Source organism: Pipistrellus hanaki (assembly GCF_964339955.1).
Source record: "Pipistrellus hanaki genome assembly, chromosome: 3".
NCBI classification, from domain to species: Eukaryota; Metazoa; Chordata; class Mammalia; order Chiroptera; family Vespertilionidae; genus Pipistrellus; species Pipistrellus hanaki.
The window spans coordinates 114,763,722-114,780,720 of NC_140505.1; the positions used below are offsets into that span (position 1 = coordinate 114,763,722).

The 16,999-nt window shown below is 37.4% G+C and overlaps 1 protein-coding gene and 1 pseudogene across 6 annotated transcripts in view; both read left to right on the plus strand.

Moving 5' to 3' along the window:
* Nucleotides 1-16,999, plus strand: part of CEP290 (centrosomal protein 290) — a 114,470-nt gene that overhangs the window by 14,132 nt on the left and 83,339 nt on the right. For all 5 annotated transcript variants that reach the window (XM_084876938.1, XM_084876934.1, XM_084876936.1 and 2 more), the window contains exons 8-14: nucleotides 313-465; nucleotides 860-1,042; nucleotides 1,923-2,012; nucleotides 8,501-8,623; nucleotides 9,775-9,898; nucleotides 15,481-15,653; nucleotides 16,341-16,503. In XM_084876938.1, the coding sequence (XP_084733064.1) occupies nucleotides 313-465; nucleotides 860-1,042; nucleotides 1,923-2,012; nucleotides 8,501-8,623; nucleotides 9,775-9,898; nucleotides 15,481-15,653; nucleotides 16,341-16,503 (1,009 nt within the window). The remainder of the gene's footprint in view (nucleotides 1-312; nucleotides 466-859; nucleotides 1,043-1,922; nucleotides 2,013-8,500; nucleotides 8,624-9,774; nucleotides 9,899-15,480; nucleotides 15,654-16,340; nucleotides 16,504-16,999) is intronic.
* On the plus strand, nucleotides 13,918-14,900 carry LOC311618633 (farnesyl pyrophosphate synthase-like; annotated as a pseudogene). Its single transcript has one exon. The product of its transcript is annotated as a farnesyl pyrophosphate synthase-like (transcript).

Genomic DNA, 16,999 nt, shown 5'->3' on the forward strand with positions numbered 1-16,999 from the left:
ATCAAGATGATCTTTGTTTTTGTTGATAATTAATATTCTTGCTTTCTTTGTTTATCCAAAATAATATCTCATCCTTTTACAATTTCTTTATTTTTTTAATTTCTGATTATTATTTTTAATTATATTGCCTTTCATTTCTAATTACTCTTTCCTGTCCTTTTCTGGAGAACAAACGTCTAAAGAAAAAGGTGAGGCTTTAGGGGTGGTGAAATCTTGGGATTTTTAAAGATATGTTTGGAGATCACTTTTTAGAGGATAAAAATTTTTTTTGGATAGTTTCTTAATAGAATTTTGTATTTGGTCTACCTTCAGAATGAACAGCTTCGTCAAGATGTTATTGACTACCAGAAACAAATAGATTCACAAAAAGAAACACTGTTATCAAGAAGAGGAGAAGACAGTGACTATCGATCACAATTGTCTAAAAAAAACTATGAACTTGTTCAATATCTGGATGAAATTCAGGTAAAAATGATAAAAGTCCGTTCAAGGCAGTGCTTCTTATAAAACTTTAATTTCATTATAGTGTAAATATTAGCCCTATATTTAAATTCTTTAGTAAAAATCTGTATCAAATGTGTATTTGCCAAGATGAAATATATTGCATCTTTGAAGATGCAAATCTTGCAAATCAGTCTTTTTAAACTCTTATCTTGGCCATTGTTTAAGAAGAACTAAAATCCTTAGGTGTAAAGTGTTCTTGGTATTAATTTGATTTAATTGGTCAACAATAGTTGATACTAAAGATCTATAAAGAATTATCTTTTCTCCAACAGATACTTATGCCATTTAATTTTAATTTAGCTTAAATTTCACTTTCTTAAATTGTTTTTAATCAAAATATTTTTAACTTTCTTAGACTTTAACAGAAGCTAATGAGAAAATTGAAGTTCAGAATCAAGAAATGAGAAAAAATCTAGAAGAGTCTGTACAGGAAATGGAGAAGATGACTGATGAATATAATAGAATGAAAGCTATTGTGCATCAGACAGATAATATAATGGACCAATTAAAAAAAGAAAATGAACATTATCGTCTTCAAGTAAGAATTTTTGTTGGACTAACTTATTTTTGCAGACTTCTGTCTTATTTTATAATGTCCTGTTACTAATTATTAGAAACTAGACTGTACTTTAACATTCTAGGATATGAATTTTTGTTTTATGCTGTAGTATGTCGTTTTATACTATAATATGTTGCCTTGCTGATTTATCTTCTATAAATATAAAAGGCTAATATGCAAAGTGTCCACTTGGGAGACTGAGTGATCACTTGCTATGATGTGCACTGATCACCAGGGGGTGGCACAAAATGAAGGGAGTCCCTGGCCAGCAGCCAGCAACTGGGGAAGGAAGGCCACGGCTGGCAGCTGGAAGGCCAGGCCTAGGGACCCTAACCATGCAGAATTTCATGCACCGAGCCTCTAGTTTATCCATATCCACTTCTTTAATTTCCTTACATGTAAATTCTTGCCATGTAGGATGTATAGGTGATACCTTAATGAATGTGTAGATAGTAGTCCTACAAAGCTACTAATTAATGGAATTTTCTACAAAGACTCTTAGGAGTCCTGTGAAACAAAGTTTAATTTTACACCATAAATGTACTATAAAAATCAAAGAAACAAATATATTGTTCATACATGGGTTTAAATTTTATTTAAGAAAATATAATAATACTTAAAAATATAATTTTCTAGTAATGGAAAATAATTATACAACTGTAAAGTTGCAGAAACCATTAAATGTCACCTTTAACTATATAACTGCTCCAATAATGAATATACATTAGTATTGTACATGTGTATATGTTTATGTAAATACATATTGTATGTGTGATATATTCATAGGTATCCATGTATAATAAATGTGTTTATATCACACTAATTTGCAATAATTCTAGAAATGATTTTTGCCTTCTAGGTGCAGGAGCTTACAGATCTTCTAAAAGCAAAAAATGAAGAAGATGATCCAATCATGATAGCTGTCAATGCAAAAGTAGAAGAATGGAAGGTGCCTTTTTCAATTGATATAATGGCTTTTTCATTTGCAGTTTTCATTTCAATTTTTATTCTTAGTTTTCTTTAAAGACCTTATGACAGTTAATGACATTTATTAGGCATTTTAAAAAGTGGCAGCTGGAAGGCCAGGCCTAGAAAATTTAAAATTTTCTATTAGCTAGAAAAACTCCTTTCTCCTGCAAAGTCTTCTAGCTCATTTGTTGAATGAGCTCTTCCCCATTTAATGAGTTCAACTTGTAATTAAAATTTCTGATAGAAATCTAAGTCCAAAATATAATGTATTTGTCATCTAAAATAGACAATTCTAAATAGACTTAATTATTTTAATATAAATCATAGTTACCTTAAATATATTAGGTATGTAGTTCCAGGTTACATTTTAGTGTAGTCAGTTTTTCTAATTCTCTCAGAGTAATCAAGCTTTAGGCATTCAATGGGAATGGGAGTGAGGAAAGGATCTTTCAGAATCATGTGTGATGTTACTTTTCAAAAATCTCTTTCTCCTCACTGCTCTCCAGCCACATTATATCATCAGCCTTACCATATCAGAAGCTAGGATCCTAATAGTTGCATGTTTTCAAAAGTCTGACATGATTCTGAATAAATTTATAAAAGCCTGAGTGACCCTTATGACTGAATGACCATAACGAATGACAGGAAAGACCAGTCAACTAGTCCCTGAGACCTACACTGACCACCAGGGGGCAGATGTTCAATGCAGGAGCTGCACCCTGGTGGTCAGTGTGCTCCCATAGCCAACCTCCCACTGGTGACTCCCCCTCCCCCCAGGTCCCCGTAGCCAGCCAGTCTCCCACAGTCCCTCCCCCTGTCCAGCCAACCTCCTGGAGTCCCTTTCCTTGGCCAGTGTTCCCCCCTCCCCCCGGCCCCCACCGATAGACCTAAATTGCCAGCCAGGCTGAGGGATACCACCTGTGCATGAATTCTTGCATCAGGCCTCTAACCTATATATATAAAAGCCTAAACTACTCTCCATTCAACCAGTAGCTATGACACACACTGACCATCAGGTGGCTGACAATCGGTGTACAGGCATGGAAACATGGAACAGACTGATGAATTTCAGAGGGGAAGAGGAAGGGGGAGGGTGGGAAGAGATTAACCAAAGATCTTATGTGCATACTAGAGTGGGCACCTGGTGCACAGATTCATGCACCAGTGGGGTCCCTCAGCTTGGCCTACAGGTATTGGGCCGAATCTATGCACAGGGCCTCCAACATGCCCCAAGGGGTCCCGGATTGCGAGATAGCACAGGCCAGCCCTAGGGACCCCACAAGTGCATGAATCTGTGCATCAGGCCTCTAATTTTAATTATAAAAGCTATCACTTTTATAGTCAATGTTTCGTTTGTTTTGTTTTTATATTTTATTGATTTTTCACAGAGAAGAAGAGAGAGGGATAGAGAGTTAGAAACATCGATGAGAGAATCATTGATCAGCTGCCTCTTGCACATCCCCAACCCGGGATGTGCCCGCAACGAAGGTACATGCCCTTGCCCGGAATCGAACCCGGGACCTTTCAGTCCGCAGGCCGACGCTCTATGCACTGAGCCAAACCGGTCCCGGCTATAGTCAATGTTTCTAACAATGTTCACATAAATCTTACTGGTCATTTGGAATTGGTTATCACTTGGGAAGCTCATAATCTATATTTTAAACAAAGGCAATTAGAGGACAATAAACCTTCTGTAAAAGGCCAGCGAGTAAGTATTTTAGCCTTTTTTGTCTTTGGTATCATTATTCAACTCTGATATTACTAGTATAACGTGAAAGCAAGTATAGACAATATACAATATAAATGAATGAGCAAAGTACTAATACATCTTTACAAAAATAGGTAGTAGGCCAAATTTGACTCGTGAGGCATAATTAACCAATCCCTGGAAAGAAAAGTTGTTTTTACCATATTTAATTTGGGGAAGAGAGATGGTTGCATATGTATTCTTTTGTACTTTGTATTTGCTTAGCATCTTTTTTGTTGTTACTGTTCAGATGTTTCTCTTTTTTTTTTTTAAGCTTTATTGTTAAAAGTATTATATACATCTGCTTTTTCCCCATTGACTCTATCTAGCCCACCCTCTTTGTATCTATCTTCTTGCTTAGTAATTTTTAAAAATTTTATAAATAGCTTTTTAAAATGTGTTGTTGTTGTTTTGTTTTTTTTGTTTTTTTTTAAATTGATTTCAGAAAGAGGAAGGGAAAGGGAGAGAGAAAGAAAAACATTAATTATGAGAGAAAATCATTGACTAGCTACATACCCCCAGCAGGGATCAAGCACACAATCCAGGCATGTGCCCTGACTGGGAATTGAACTGTGACCTCCTGGTTCATGGGTCCACACTCAACTACTGAGCAACACAGGCTAGTGAGCTTAGTGTCTTTTAAGAAACATTATATCAGTGCATATTATATTGCATTGTTCTTTTTAATGGCTGTGTAATATTTCTTTGTGTAATATTTAGGAGGTTTCCAATTTTTGCTGTTGGAAACTATTTAATGAAATATCTTTGTATATTCATTATTTTGAGAATGTATATGTATAGAATAAATTGATACAAGCATAATTGTGATACACATTGCAACTATATTCTTTCAGTTTGTCATTTGTGTTTTGACTTATGGTATTTTTTTGCTTTGAAATATTTTTTATGTATTATAAGGGTATATATTTTATGGCTTTTGGCCATTGTATTATAATTAGAAAGGATTCTAAATATAAAATTACTTCCTCATATTTTCTTCTAGTATCTTCTAGTTTCCTTTTTTTTACAGTTAGATCTTTAAAGTATATGTAATTCATTTTGGTATAAAAAATGAGATATGTATGCTCTAGAGCTAGTGTTGTCCAAACATCATTTATTGAATATTTTATAATTCTCCTACCAAAACGCAGTTCCATTTTTATTACAACAAACTCCTGTTGAATTTAAATTTATTTTAGTACTCTCTTTTTTATATCGATTGATCTATTTTTAATCATGTATACTTGTTTCCATTATTGTTATCTGTAAATATTTGCAAAAAGCTGTTCTAATTTTTCTGTTTTTAGACTCTTCCTTATAAATGTGTTTTTTAATACAAATTTTAGAAATATATATATACTTTGGTTATTCCCTCACCCAAGAATATTTTTTCATTGATTTTTAGAGAAAGTGGAAAGGAGGAGGAGAGACATAGAGAAACATTGTTGTGAGAGAGACACATTGATTGGTTGCTTTCTGCACACACCCCAACCAAGGCCAGGGATTGAACCTGCAACTGTATGTGCCCTTGATCAGAATCAAATTTGGACTCTTCAGTCTGCAGGCCAATGCTCTATTCACTGAGCCAAACTGGCTAGGCTAGAAATTGTTTTTAAAAATATTATTTTATTGTGTATATATTCAGTTTATAAATTAACTTATAGATTGCTGTTGATATTTGTTCCTACTATCAATAGTAAAGAACACAAGATTCCTTTCTTTCTTTTTTTGAGGTGTAATTGACATAACATTATTTCAAGTGCACAGTGTAATGATTTCATATCTTATCTAATAAAGAGGGAATATACTAATTGACCCTCACACCATTACAAAAATGGTGGTGCCCACAGCCAATCAGGAGGAATTATACTAATTGACTGCCCTGCCCTCAAAGATGGTGGTGCCCACTGCCAATTAAAAAGGGAATATGCTAAATTACTACTACGCCCTCAAAGATAGCAGTACCCACAGCCAGTAAGGAAGGAATATGCTAATTGACTTCCAACTCCTTAAAGATGGCAGCGCTCACAGCCAATAAAGAGGGTATATGCTAATTGACTGCCACACCCTCAAATATGGCAGTGCCCACGGCCACAAAATGGTGGTGCCCAGTCCCCTCAGGCCTGCCAGGGTAGTAGGCACATGGCAAGGCAAGGCTAGGCTGCTTCGTGCTCTTGCCCCTGGAGTCCCTCAACCCCCCAGTTGCCCAGGGCCTGCCTGAGGCACAGGCAAGCCTCATATGGCAGCGTGACAAGGGCTGGCCACGGCTTGCGCTGCTGGCAATGGCAGCAGCAGAGGTGTGATGGGGCATCACCTTCCCCTGATTGCCGGGTCGCCTCCCAGTCTGTGAGAGGATCAGGCCCGGCTGAGGAACCCCACTCCAGTGCATGAATTTTCATGCACCAGGCTTCTAGTTTATATATACTATAGGAAAATGATCATCATTGCAATAAGTTCAGTTAATATCCATCACTATACATAGTTACAGTTTTTTTGTGCGTGATGAAAACTTTCAAGATCCATTCCCCTAGCTATTTTCAAATATGCAATACAGTATTAAAAAACAAAGATTAGCTGCTGTGAAGTAGGTGGCAATGCCTTAACCCTGTACATGTTATTATGCCCGAGTATCTTTTCCATCCTTGTCAAGGGGAGGGCTAACCTCTCCTTTCATACAGCACTATAAGATACTTTTCATTCATTCAAGATATTTTATGCTTCTCAGTGGCACTTTAAGGTTTTCTTCATAAATATAAGTTATACTGCCTGGCTGGTATGGCTCAGTGGTTGAGTGTCGACCTATGAACCAGGAGGTCACAGTCGATTCCCAGACAGGGACCTTGCCCAAGTTGCAGGCTTAATCCCTCCAGTGTGGGGCATGCAGGAGGTAGCCAATTAGTGATTCTCTCTCATCATTAATGCTTCTATCTCTCTCTCCCTCTCTCTTCTTCTCTGAAATCAACAAATTTTTATTTTTTAAAAAAAGATTAGTTGTACAAAACTTTTTGTAATACATGCAAGTACTACTTTATTTTTATTTTATTTTTTTAATATTATTTTTTTTAAAAGTATAGAACATCGAGTTTAATTTCAGATCAACAAAGAAAAAATTTTGATATAAGGTATGTCTGAAATATTTCATTCTACCAAACATTGGTACTTTATTTTATTATTTTTTTAAATAAGTTTTTATTGTTCATATTATTACAAATGTTCCTTTTATTCCCCCCACCATTGCTCTCCTCCACCAGGTTCCCACCCCACCCTCTGCCCTTTCCCAACTCCCCATTGTCCTCATCCATAGGTGCACAGTTTATGTACAGTCTCTTCCCACGCCCCCCTCTCCCCTTTTCCCCAAGAATCGTCAGTTCACTCCCCTTCCATAACTCTGATTCTATTATATTCAACAGTTACTATTGTTCATCAGATTTTTTTTTTTTAATTTCCTTGGTTTTTAGATTCACTTGTTGATAGTTACATATTTGTTGTTCATAATTCTTATCTTTGTTTACTTTCTCTTCTGAAAGAACCCCCTTCAGCAATTCATATAATTCTGGTTTGGTGGTGATGAACTCCTTTAGCTTTTTTTTATTAGTGAAGCTCTTTATCTGACCTTCGATTCTGAGTGATAGCTTTGCTGGATAGATTATCTTTGGCTGTAGGTTCTTACTATTCATCACCTTGAATATTTCTTGCCATTCCCTTCTGGCCTGCGTGGTTTCTGTTGAGAAGTCAGCTGACAATCGTATAGGTGCTCCTTCATAGGTTACTGCCTTCTTTGCTCTTGCTGCTTTTAATATTCTCTCTTTGTCTTTTGCTCTTGGAATTTTAAGTATGATGTGTCTTGGTGTGGTCCTCTTTGGATTCCTTTTGTTTGGAGTTCTGTGCGCTTCCTGGACTTGTAAGTCTAATTCTTTCACCAGGTGGGGGAAGTTTTCTGTCACTATTTCTTTCAGTATGTTTTCGATATCTTGCTCTCTCTCATCTTCTGGGACCCCCATAATTCTGATGTTGGTTCGCTTGAAGTTGTCCCAGAGGTTTCTTACATTATCTTCAATTTTCTGGATTCTCTTGCCTTCTAGCTTCTGTGGAGGAGTGTCTTCTGGCTCTTTATGTTCCAAATCTTTGACTTGATTCTTGCGATCTTCCCTTCTGTTTTTAGGGCTCTGTAAAATATTTTTTATTTCAGACAATGTATTCTTTATTTCTTGTTGATCCCTTATCATTTCTTGATGACTCCTTATTAATTTTAGTTGATCTCTTTTCATATCCTCATAGGTCTTATCCATCTTTTCTAGGAAATTCTTGGAAAACCTTATAAGCATAGATTTGAACTCTATATCCAGACGCTTTTTGTCCTCCATTTCTTTCGTTTGTGATCTATTTTGTTGTCGCATTTCGCAGTTTCTACATGCAAGTACTACTTGAACTGCTTGCTTTAGGAATGGGTTTTTGAAAGCTTGAGATTGTTTAAAGAATCAATTCCTAGAGTAGCAAAAATCACAGTATATATTTTTGAATCATTTCATATTTGAAATTCAAGTTGTACACACAAAAGGAACAATGATTACTCAATAGTTGTTCATACTCTTTCACTTCAAAGAATTTTATTTCCTGTATTGTTTTTAAATCTCCCAATAGTATAAGAGTATATATCATAATTGAGGAATGGTTTATTCATCTTTCCCTTATGTAACTGATCCTATTTCATTTATTTCCAGTTAATTTTGTCTTCTAAAGATGATGAAATTATTGAATATCAGCAGATGTTACATAACCTGAGGGAGAAACTGAAAAATGTCCAGCTTGATGCTGATAAAAGTAACGTTATGGCTTTACAACAGGTAAAACCTTCTCAAAATTTGGTTTAACATCCAGTTATATTAAAGTTGGCAATGAAACCTTGTACTATCCTATTATATCATCAGTGCCTAATACAGTGGCTGGCACTATTGGATATATAATAGTCTTTTGGAGTTTCTTATACTATTCAGTCCCACAAAAAAATTAGAAGTAAGTTTTAAGTTGGGAATATAATTTGTGTATTTTTCTGCATCGATGCAGATAATATATTCATTGTTTTGATTTGGGAATTACAATATTTAATATGAAACTATTAAAAAGCTTTTAGAAGTTTAAAACATCTTAATACTCTGTTATTAAAGTTTATTATATTCTATTTTAGTGCTGAAATATCCTATACAATGTGAAATAGGCTAAAAGTGTGGTTAGGAGACTGTACTACATAAGGATTTCAGTTTTAGTACAGATACATAGAGAAAGAAGTTACACTTCCATTTTCAGTGCTCTATAGTCGTAATTCAAAAGAGAAGGAAATTTTGGAAAGTATTTGGTGAATAACAATTTCAAGGGACAATGATTTTGAGTACTGCAGAGGTAGAAGCTAAGTTAAGTAAGTGAGGATGCACAGAGCTAAACATAAACATACAAAATGGTAAAAAATATGGAATTGGGTGGATGATGGGAAAAAGTAACATAAAAGGAGTGCTAAGAAGCTACAAATATTAGAGTTCTAGAATTCCTATTTACTGGAGTGTTAGCCATTAAATCATCTTTATGTATCAGAATGACAGCATTGTATTTAATGTTGTATAGTGCAATTGAGATATATAAGATAGCAAAAGGCATATATTAACACACAAAAAATATATTCTAGTCTTATTAAAAATACAAGATCTACCTTTAAAAAAATAATTTCTATTTAAAAATATGTTTTATTGACTTTTAGAGAGAGAGGAAGGGAGAGGGAGAGAAATAGAAACATGGATAAGCTCCCTATTGCACACATGCCCCTACTGGGGATTGAACCCTCAACCCAGGCATGTGTCTTGATGGGGAATAAATCTGGTGACTTTTGGTTCATGGGTCAACACTCAACCACTGGCTGTGCAAGACCTACTTTTTTTTCTTACTTTAAGAATGTATGTTAATATTGATGAAAAGATAATATGTAATATTCAAAAATACTTTATAGGGTATACAAGAACGAGACAGTCATATTAAGATGCTCACTGAGCAAGTAGAACAATATACAAAAGAAATGGAAAGAAATACGTTTATTATTGAAGATTTGAAAAATGAGCTGCAAAGAAACAAAGGTAATTTAATATTATATAAATATATAATTATTGTATATACTGTCACATTTTAAAATATTTTTTAAAAATAAAAGCATGTCATGTCAATAGATATATTATTGCTTTATATTTTCAAAAAATTGTATGGGATATTAACTACTTTTATATATCTTACTAGTGTTTAAATTCATAAATTATGCAGATATTTTCTATACTTTTTCTCTGATGAAAATCACATTAATCTTTATTACTAGGTTGGCTAATGAAAGAAATGAAAATGGTGATATAAATGATTTTCTTTATTTAAATCCCTTTTAATAATTAATATAGAACGGAAGACAATAAAGTTTTGATCAATGTATTATAGCAGCATTACATATAGTTTTCAGCTGTAATTTGACTTACTTGTCAACATTTGAATTAACCTTACCTAACTTAATGTCTTATCATATTCTTCCTATCCTGGGTCATATACTACCTTGTTTAACACATGAAATACTCTGAACATAAGCCCTTAAAACATCAGTGGTCTTATACTTTCACAGTACTGCATACTATAGAAAATGTTCCCTAAACAGTGGGAGTAAGTGCAAAGGCACTGAAGCAAGAGTGTACCATGTACGTTTGAGGAACAACTAGCTGGGGCAGAGTGAGCAAGTGGGCAGTAGTTGGTGAAGAGATGAGAAATGTAGCCAGGAGTCCTATCATATGGAGCCTTAACATTCATTGTAAAGACTTTGACTTTTACTTTAAGTGAGAAGGGACACCAAAGAAAGTTTCTGAAGACAGAGGTGATATAATTTGATTTAGGCTGTGTCTGCCATAGAATATAGGAGGGGTAAGGACAGAAGCAGGGAGACTTATTATAAAACTATTGCAATAATCTTGTATAATAAAAGCTAATATGCAAATTGTCCTCTCAACCGGGAGTTCTACCAGGGAGCGGGGCCAGCCAGCCAATTGCCCACAGCTCCTCCCCTGGTCAGCCCCGCTCCCGATTGCCCCCCCCCCCATCCCAATTGTGGGCGGGGCCAGCCAGCCAATCACCCATGGCCCCTCCACCCAGCCGGCTGATCAGTTTTGATTGGGGTGGGCTGGCCAGATCCCACCCTTGCATGAACTCATGCAAGGGTGAGATCTGGGGCCTCTATTTTATATATATGTATATGTATGTATATATATATATATATATATATATATATATATATATATATATATATATATAAAAGCCTAAGCTACCGTTACCACCAGTCGACCGAATGACCAGTTGACCAGTCACTGTGACGTGCACTGACCACCATGGGACAGATGCTCAATGCAGGAGCTGCCCTCTGGTGGTCAGTGCGCTCCCATAGCCAACTTCCCATGGCCGGCCCACCTCCCGCAGTCCCTTACCCCGCCCTGACGCCCTGATCGGGACTGGCCAGCCAACCTGTTACTATCCCTCCCCTGCAGCAGGACGCCCCAATTGAGACTGGGTGAGACGGCCCTGATTGGCCCCAATCGCCAACCAGGTGGAGGGATCCCATCCATGCACGGATTTGCACTGACCACTGTGGGGCAGTCAACTTGGACAGACAAAAAGATAAACAGGCCATTGAGTATATGAAAAATTGCAAGCAGGTGGGGCTGAGCTGCAGTTTGCATTGGGAAGCTGGGCCATCGGCCCAAATTCTGCCACTCCCCAGGCACCGCTCCAGAGGCGCAGTGCCCCTGACCCCTGTCAACCCTTCCAGATACGTCCTCCCCAGGCAGCCAGGATCAAAGGATAGAGGGACAGAAAAAAGAGACCTCGAACTCTGTCCCCTCGGGCACTCACCCCACTTCTCTGAGCCTCAGTCTGCACTTATAGCGAGGCCGTGGGAGCTCTGCCCTAGGGGCCCACTTCTCCAAAGCTGGGTGTGGAAGACCAGGAGATGCGAGGGACAGCGGTGGAAGACTGGGGCAGACTCTCAGCTTACTGGGATGAGTGGAGCTGGGATGAGTGGGAGTGGCTCTTCACCAGCTGCTTGCCACTTAGCACACTACTACATCCTTTGGGGGATGTTGGATGTCGGTTTCAGCCTGATTCTCGCAGGCCACATGTGCACCGGGCCTCTAGTATTATCTATAATAATCTATAATAATAAAAGCATAATATACTAAGTAGACTGGATATACTTCCAGGTGACATTCCAGACAAAGTCAGGGGCTGTGAGGGAAGCCCAGGTCTCAGTTGCCAGAGGGAAGCTGGTGCCAGTAGTGGGGAAAGGAAGGCCTACTCTTTGCAGGAATGTCATGCATTGGGCCTCTAGTCAATAATAATAACCTTTGGAGAGGTGATAGTAGCTTAGAGCAGTGGAGTTATTATATGTAGTCAGTTCTGGATGTATTTTAAAGGTGATAGAAATAAAATTTGCCAACAAATCAGGTGTAAGAGGAAGAGTTATCAGGATGTGTAGTTGGAACACTGGGGAGGGCTGTGAAAGGGCCAGGTTGGTAATGACCGGGTACTTTGTTAAACAAGGCATATCAGATTTAATGTGCTTATTAGACATTTGAGTGGTCCTTGTATAAAGAAGTCTGAAGTTCAGGAGAACAATCTTGGCTAAAGATATAAATTTGGGAACCATGTACATAGAAATGTTCCTTCAAATCGTGAGGCTCACTGATCTCAAGAGAGAAAATATTGGTTAAGAGGGAAAATGTAAAGACTGAGCCCTGGAATGCTTTTACTTTAGGGGCTTGGTAGACGAAAAGGAATGGCCAATAAGATGGGAGGAGAACCAGAGCATGTTGAGTTCTGCAAGCCACATGAATAGTGTCAGCAAGGAGGAGGATAAACAACTGTATTCAGGGTTGTATTCATTATTGCTGATGAGTCAATTAACCACTGAAAATTGGCCATTAGCAGTGGTCATTTTTGGTTCAAGAGAAAATGATTCAACATGAACCAGAGAGAACAGAGATAGACTCTTGTGAAGTGTTTCTATGAAGAAAATGAGAAAAATAGAGTGGTTGCTTGAGGGGGAAAAAAGAGTGATGAAAATGTTTTTCTCTGTAAAATGGAAGACATAATCATGCTTTTAGGTTAATAGGAGAGATCCGTAAAGAAGAAACAATGAGTTAATGAAGCAGGGGAGGGAGAGAAGAACCTTCTGGAGCAATGTCCTTGAGAAGGCAAAGGGATGGTAATGTGCTCCAGCAGAGTAGTTGGCCTTAGGAGCACAGAGATTTCATTTCCAGTAACAGCGTGGAAGGTGGAATGTATGGATTCAGATGCTGGTGGCTGGAAGGATGTCCTGGTAGTGATGAAAAGGGTTAACTAACTAGCTTAAGACAGGAAGGGAGGCAAAGTCCAAGAAGGATGGAGGCATTTCTGGCCTGAACAACCAAAACAGCCCTGACGTACGGGGTAATGTAACATCTCCAGCTAGGACAACTAAAAGGAAACCATAGGGTGGTCTAAATAACTCCAACCTGGACAAATAAAATAACCAAAAAAACTGACAACATGAAAATGGGGATCGTGAAAACTTATTGCAAGACTAAGGTCCCATGGTGGAAGAGACACAGTAAGGAAAAGAATGGTCTCCAGAATATAAAATACCTCAGACAGAAAACTGCAGTCTATATAAACCCAGAGACAAAAAAGACTCAACAAATTACAAATTACAGATTCAAATTTTGGATTTTTTTCCCATGAAAGAGGGAAAAAACAGACCTTTCCCATTTTGAGTTTGCATCTGCTTCCAATAAACTTCTACATTTTTTACTTAAAGAAGCCTTTTTTGCGAATTTATTCAAACTCCATAGGGCAAAAACCCACAGAAGAAGTCTGCACCCCGATCCCCCTGTTAGTGTGATAACCGTACAAATCAGATATCAGATACTCTATATACTCTGCCTATCTTGTCATCTGGTTCCCATCTCATGTCCTAAAAAGACCGTAGAATTCCACTCTCAGAGTATATATTCTAGCTTCCAGGAGGGAGGAAAGAGAAAAGAAAGATTCACTTCTTTCCTTTAAAAGCATTTCTTGACCAGTATCCAGGAACAGAATGAATGGAGATCAGAATGGATGTTTATGACAAAAAAAATCAGTTTCATCCAGCACTTATCCCAGATTGTCAGGGTGTTAACTGAGGGTGACATGGGGCACACAGATGCTAGAGATGCTATTGCCTGGCTCAAGGAGGTCCTGGAGTACCATGCTATTGCAGGTAAGTACCAGCGGGATATGTCGGTACTCATAACACTCCAGGACTGGTGGAACCCGGAAAGCAGGATGGATGCTGATCGTCTCCAGTAGGCATAATTGTGGGCTGGTGTGTGGAACTGCTCAGGCTTTCTTTCTGGTGTCAACATTATGGATTCATCCCTCACCTGACAAGGGCTAGGTCTGCTGGTATCTGAAGCCAGGCATAGGTTTGGATGTCATCTGTGATGCTATGCTTATGGGAACATGTATCTACCAACTGCTGAAGCTCTACTGTTGGGAGCAGTCTGTTACCTGAACCTGATCAAGCTCTTTCTGCAGAGTTCCTATCAGGCTGAGATTGGACAGAGCCTGGACTTCATCATAGCCCTGCAGGGCATTGTGGGCAGATTCACTGAAAAGAGGTACAAATCTGTTGTTAAAGTATAAGTTGGCTTTCTACTCTGCCTTCTTGCAGTGGCTGCCATATAAACTAGTATATGGTGGGCATTGAGAAGAGAAGGAACATGCCAATGCCAAGAAGTTCCTGCTGGAGATGGGAGAGCTCTTTCAGATTGAGGATGACTATACCTGTTTGTGGACTCTAGTGTGACACGCAAGATTGGCGTTGACATCTAGGACAACAAATGAAGCTGGCTGGTGATTCAGTGTCTGCAACGGGCCTCTTTGGAACAGCCCCAGATCCTGCAGCGGAATTATGGGCAGAAAGAGGCTGAGAAGGTGGCCCCGATGAAGGCACTCTATGAGGAGCTGCAATTTTCAGGCTCTGTTCATGCAGTTACAGCCACTTTGTGTGTCTCATTGAGCAGTGCTCTTCAACCCTGACCCCAGCCGTCTTCCTGAGGCTAAGATTCATAAGAGGATTTATAAGAGGAAAGAATGACCTAGAGACTGCAAAGCTGGGGAGGGGAGGCTCTAGGATTTAGGACAGTGAATCCTAAAAATAAAACACACCAACATTTCTTAAAATGTGCACATGGCTTTTCTATGTGTTCCGCATTAGTCACATGACTGCACGAAGCTGCTGGAATGTAAGTAGAAATTTAGTGTTTATTTCAAGTGATCATATGTCCAGCTAAAATTCCATAGTTTATTACAGTGGACAAAAGAGGTTAAATATTAGAGAAATGTTAGCAGTCTTTGCATAGTGATCATTCTTTGTAAAGCAGTGTTTTGCAATCTTTTCTAATCCATACCCCTTCAGCTGAAATGCTATTGCACTTTACTTTTTTTAGTTTTATTAATACAACCAAATTAGACCTCTATTTTATAACTAAAATATTGTGATATTAAAAGGGCTTTTTTTAGTGATATATCACTTTTTCTGCACCCATGTTGGAATCAGTGATTTAAAGGAATGAGTAATCTATTCAACTCATTTATGATTTTCACTTTTATCTTGTAGGTGCTTCAACACTTTCTCAACAGACTCATTATATGAAAATACAATCTAAGGTTCAAATTTTAGAAGAGAAGACTAAAGAGGCTGAGAGAACAGCTGAACTGGCTGAAGCTGATGCTAAGGAAAAGGATAAAGAACTAGTTGAGACTCTGAAGCGATTAAAAGATTATGAATCTGTATGTATTCTTATCTTGTCAGTCAAGGAGTTTAGAGGTTGTTTTTTTTTCTACAGTTAGACTGTTCTATGCCATTTACTGCATACCATTTAAAAGCATTCCAGAAATATCTTATGATAAAGATTATCCTAATCAATTTATATTAAACTATTCAAACTTTTATGTAGCATTTAGTTTTTGGCAGGAGAATTGTTTTCAAACCATTTGTCAGATAATCGGCTTTGGTGAAGCAGCAGGATTAGGTTCTTTGGAATCTGTGTCAGTTTGCCACCATGTAGATTTGACACCTGGTTAGTTTGATAAGTTATGCCAGGGACTGTTTTATTGCCTGACTTTGTACTTTTTAAAAAATATATTTTAAAATCTGATTACCACTAAGTCAGGCAAGAAATGATTTACATATTGACCCATACTATTTATTTTCTATATTTTGTGAAGCCTACATGTAATATTTTGAGTCACTTTGCTGTTAGGGTGCTGAATTGGTAAGTTTTAACTCTTCCATTTTCAGTCATCATTACTGGGCTTTTTTTTTTTAAAGCACAATAAAAACCGGTTTAGTGATGCAGACCTTAGGTATATGTGCACCTTCCCACAAACTTAATAAGAAAATCAATTAATAAATTCATGCATTTAATAATTTATTCCAAATATGTTACATTTAAATTAGATTGGGTATTTTTTTAGGGAGTATATGGTTTAGAAGATGCTGTTATTGAAATAAAGAACTGTAAAAATCAAATTAAAATTAGAGATCGAGAGATTGAAGGATTGACAAAGGAAATCAATAAATTGGAGATGAAGATCAATGATTTCCTCGATGAAAATGAGGCACTTAGAGAGCGTTTGGGTGAGTCATCTTTTAAGTCTTAAGATATGTCTTTTACTCAATCCTAATTGTCAAGTCATTTTCAGTTTTTCTTTTTGATTGTTTATTATTTTTAAATAGTTGACTGTATTTTTTGAAATACACTCTTTTATAAAAATGTTTAAAACACATAAAAGTGGAGCTACTCTGACGTGGGATTGGGGATTTGGCTGGGATGGCAACAGGCATGAGTGGAACACTGCTCTGTGCAGGCCAGATCTCCTCAGTAATAACTGCTGGTCTAAAAATGAACATCTATTAATTAATTCCACATATTTGAAGTTAACCCTTTAATTTTTTCAATCAAAATAATGTCTATGTGACCCATGTCAGTTTGTAAAATGCCTTTGTTTCATAAGAATTCTTAAGGACATTTAGAAACTAGAGGCCTGGTGCACAAAATTTGTGCCCAGGATGGGAGGGGGGTGTCCCTCAGCCCAGCCTGCACCCTCTCACAATCCAGGACTGCTGGCTCCCA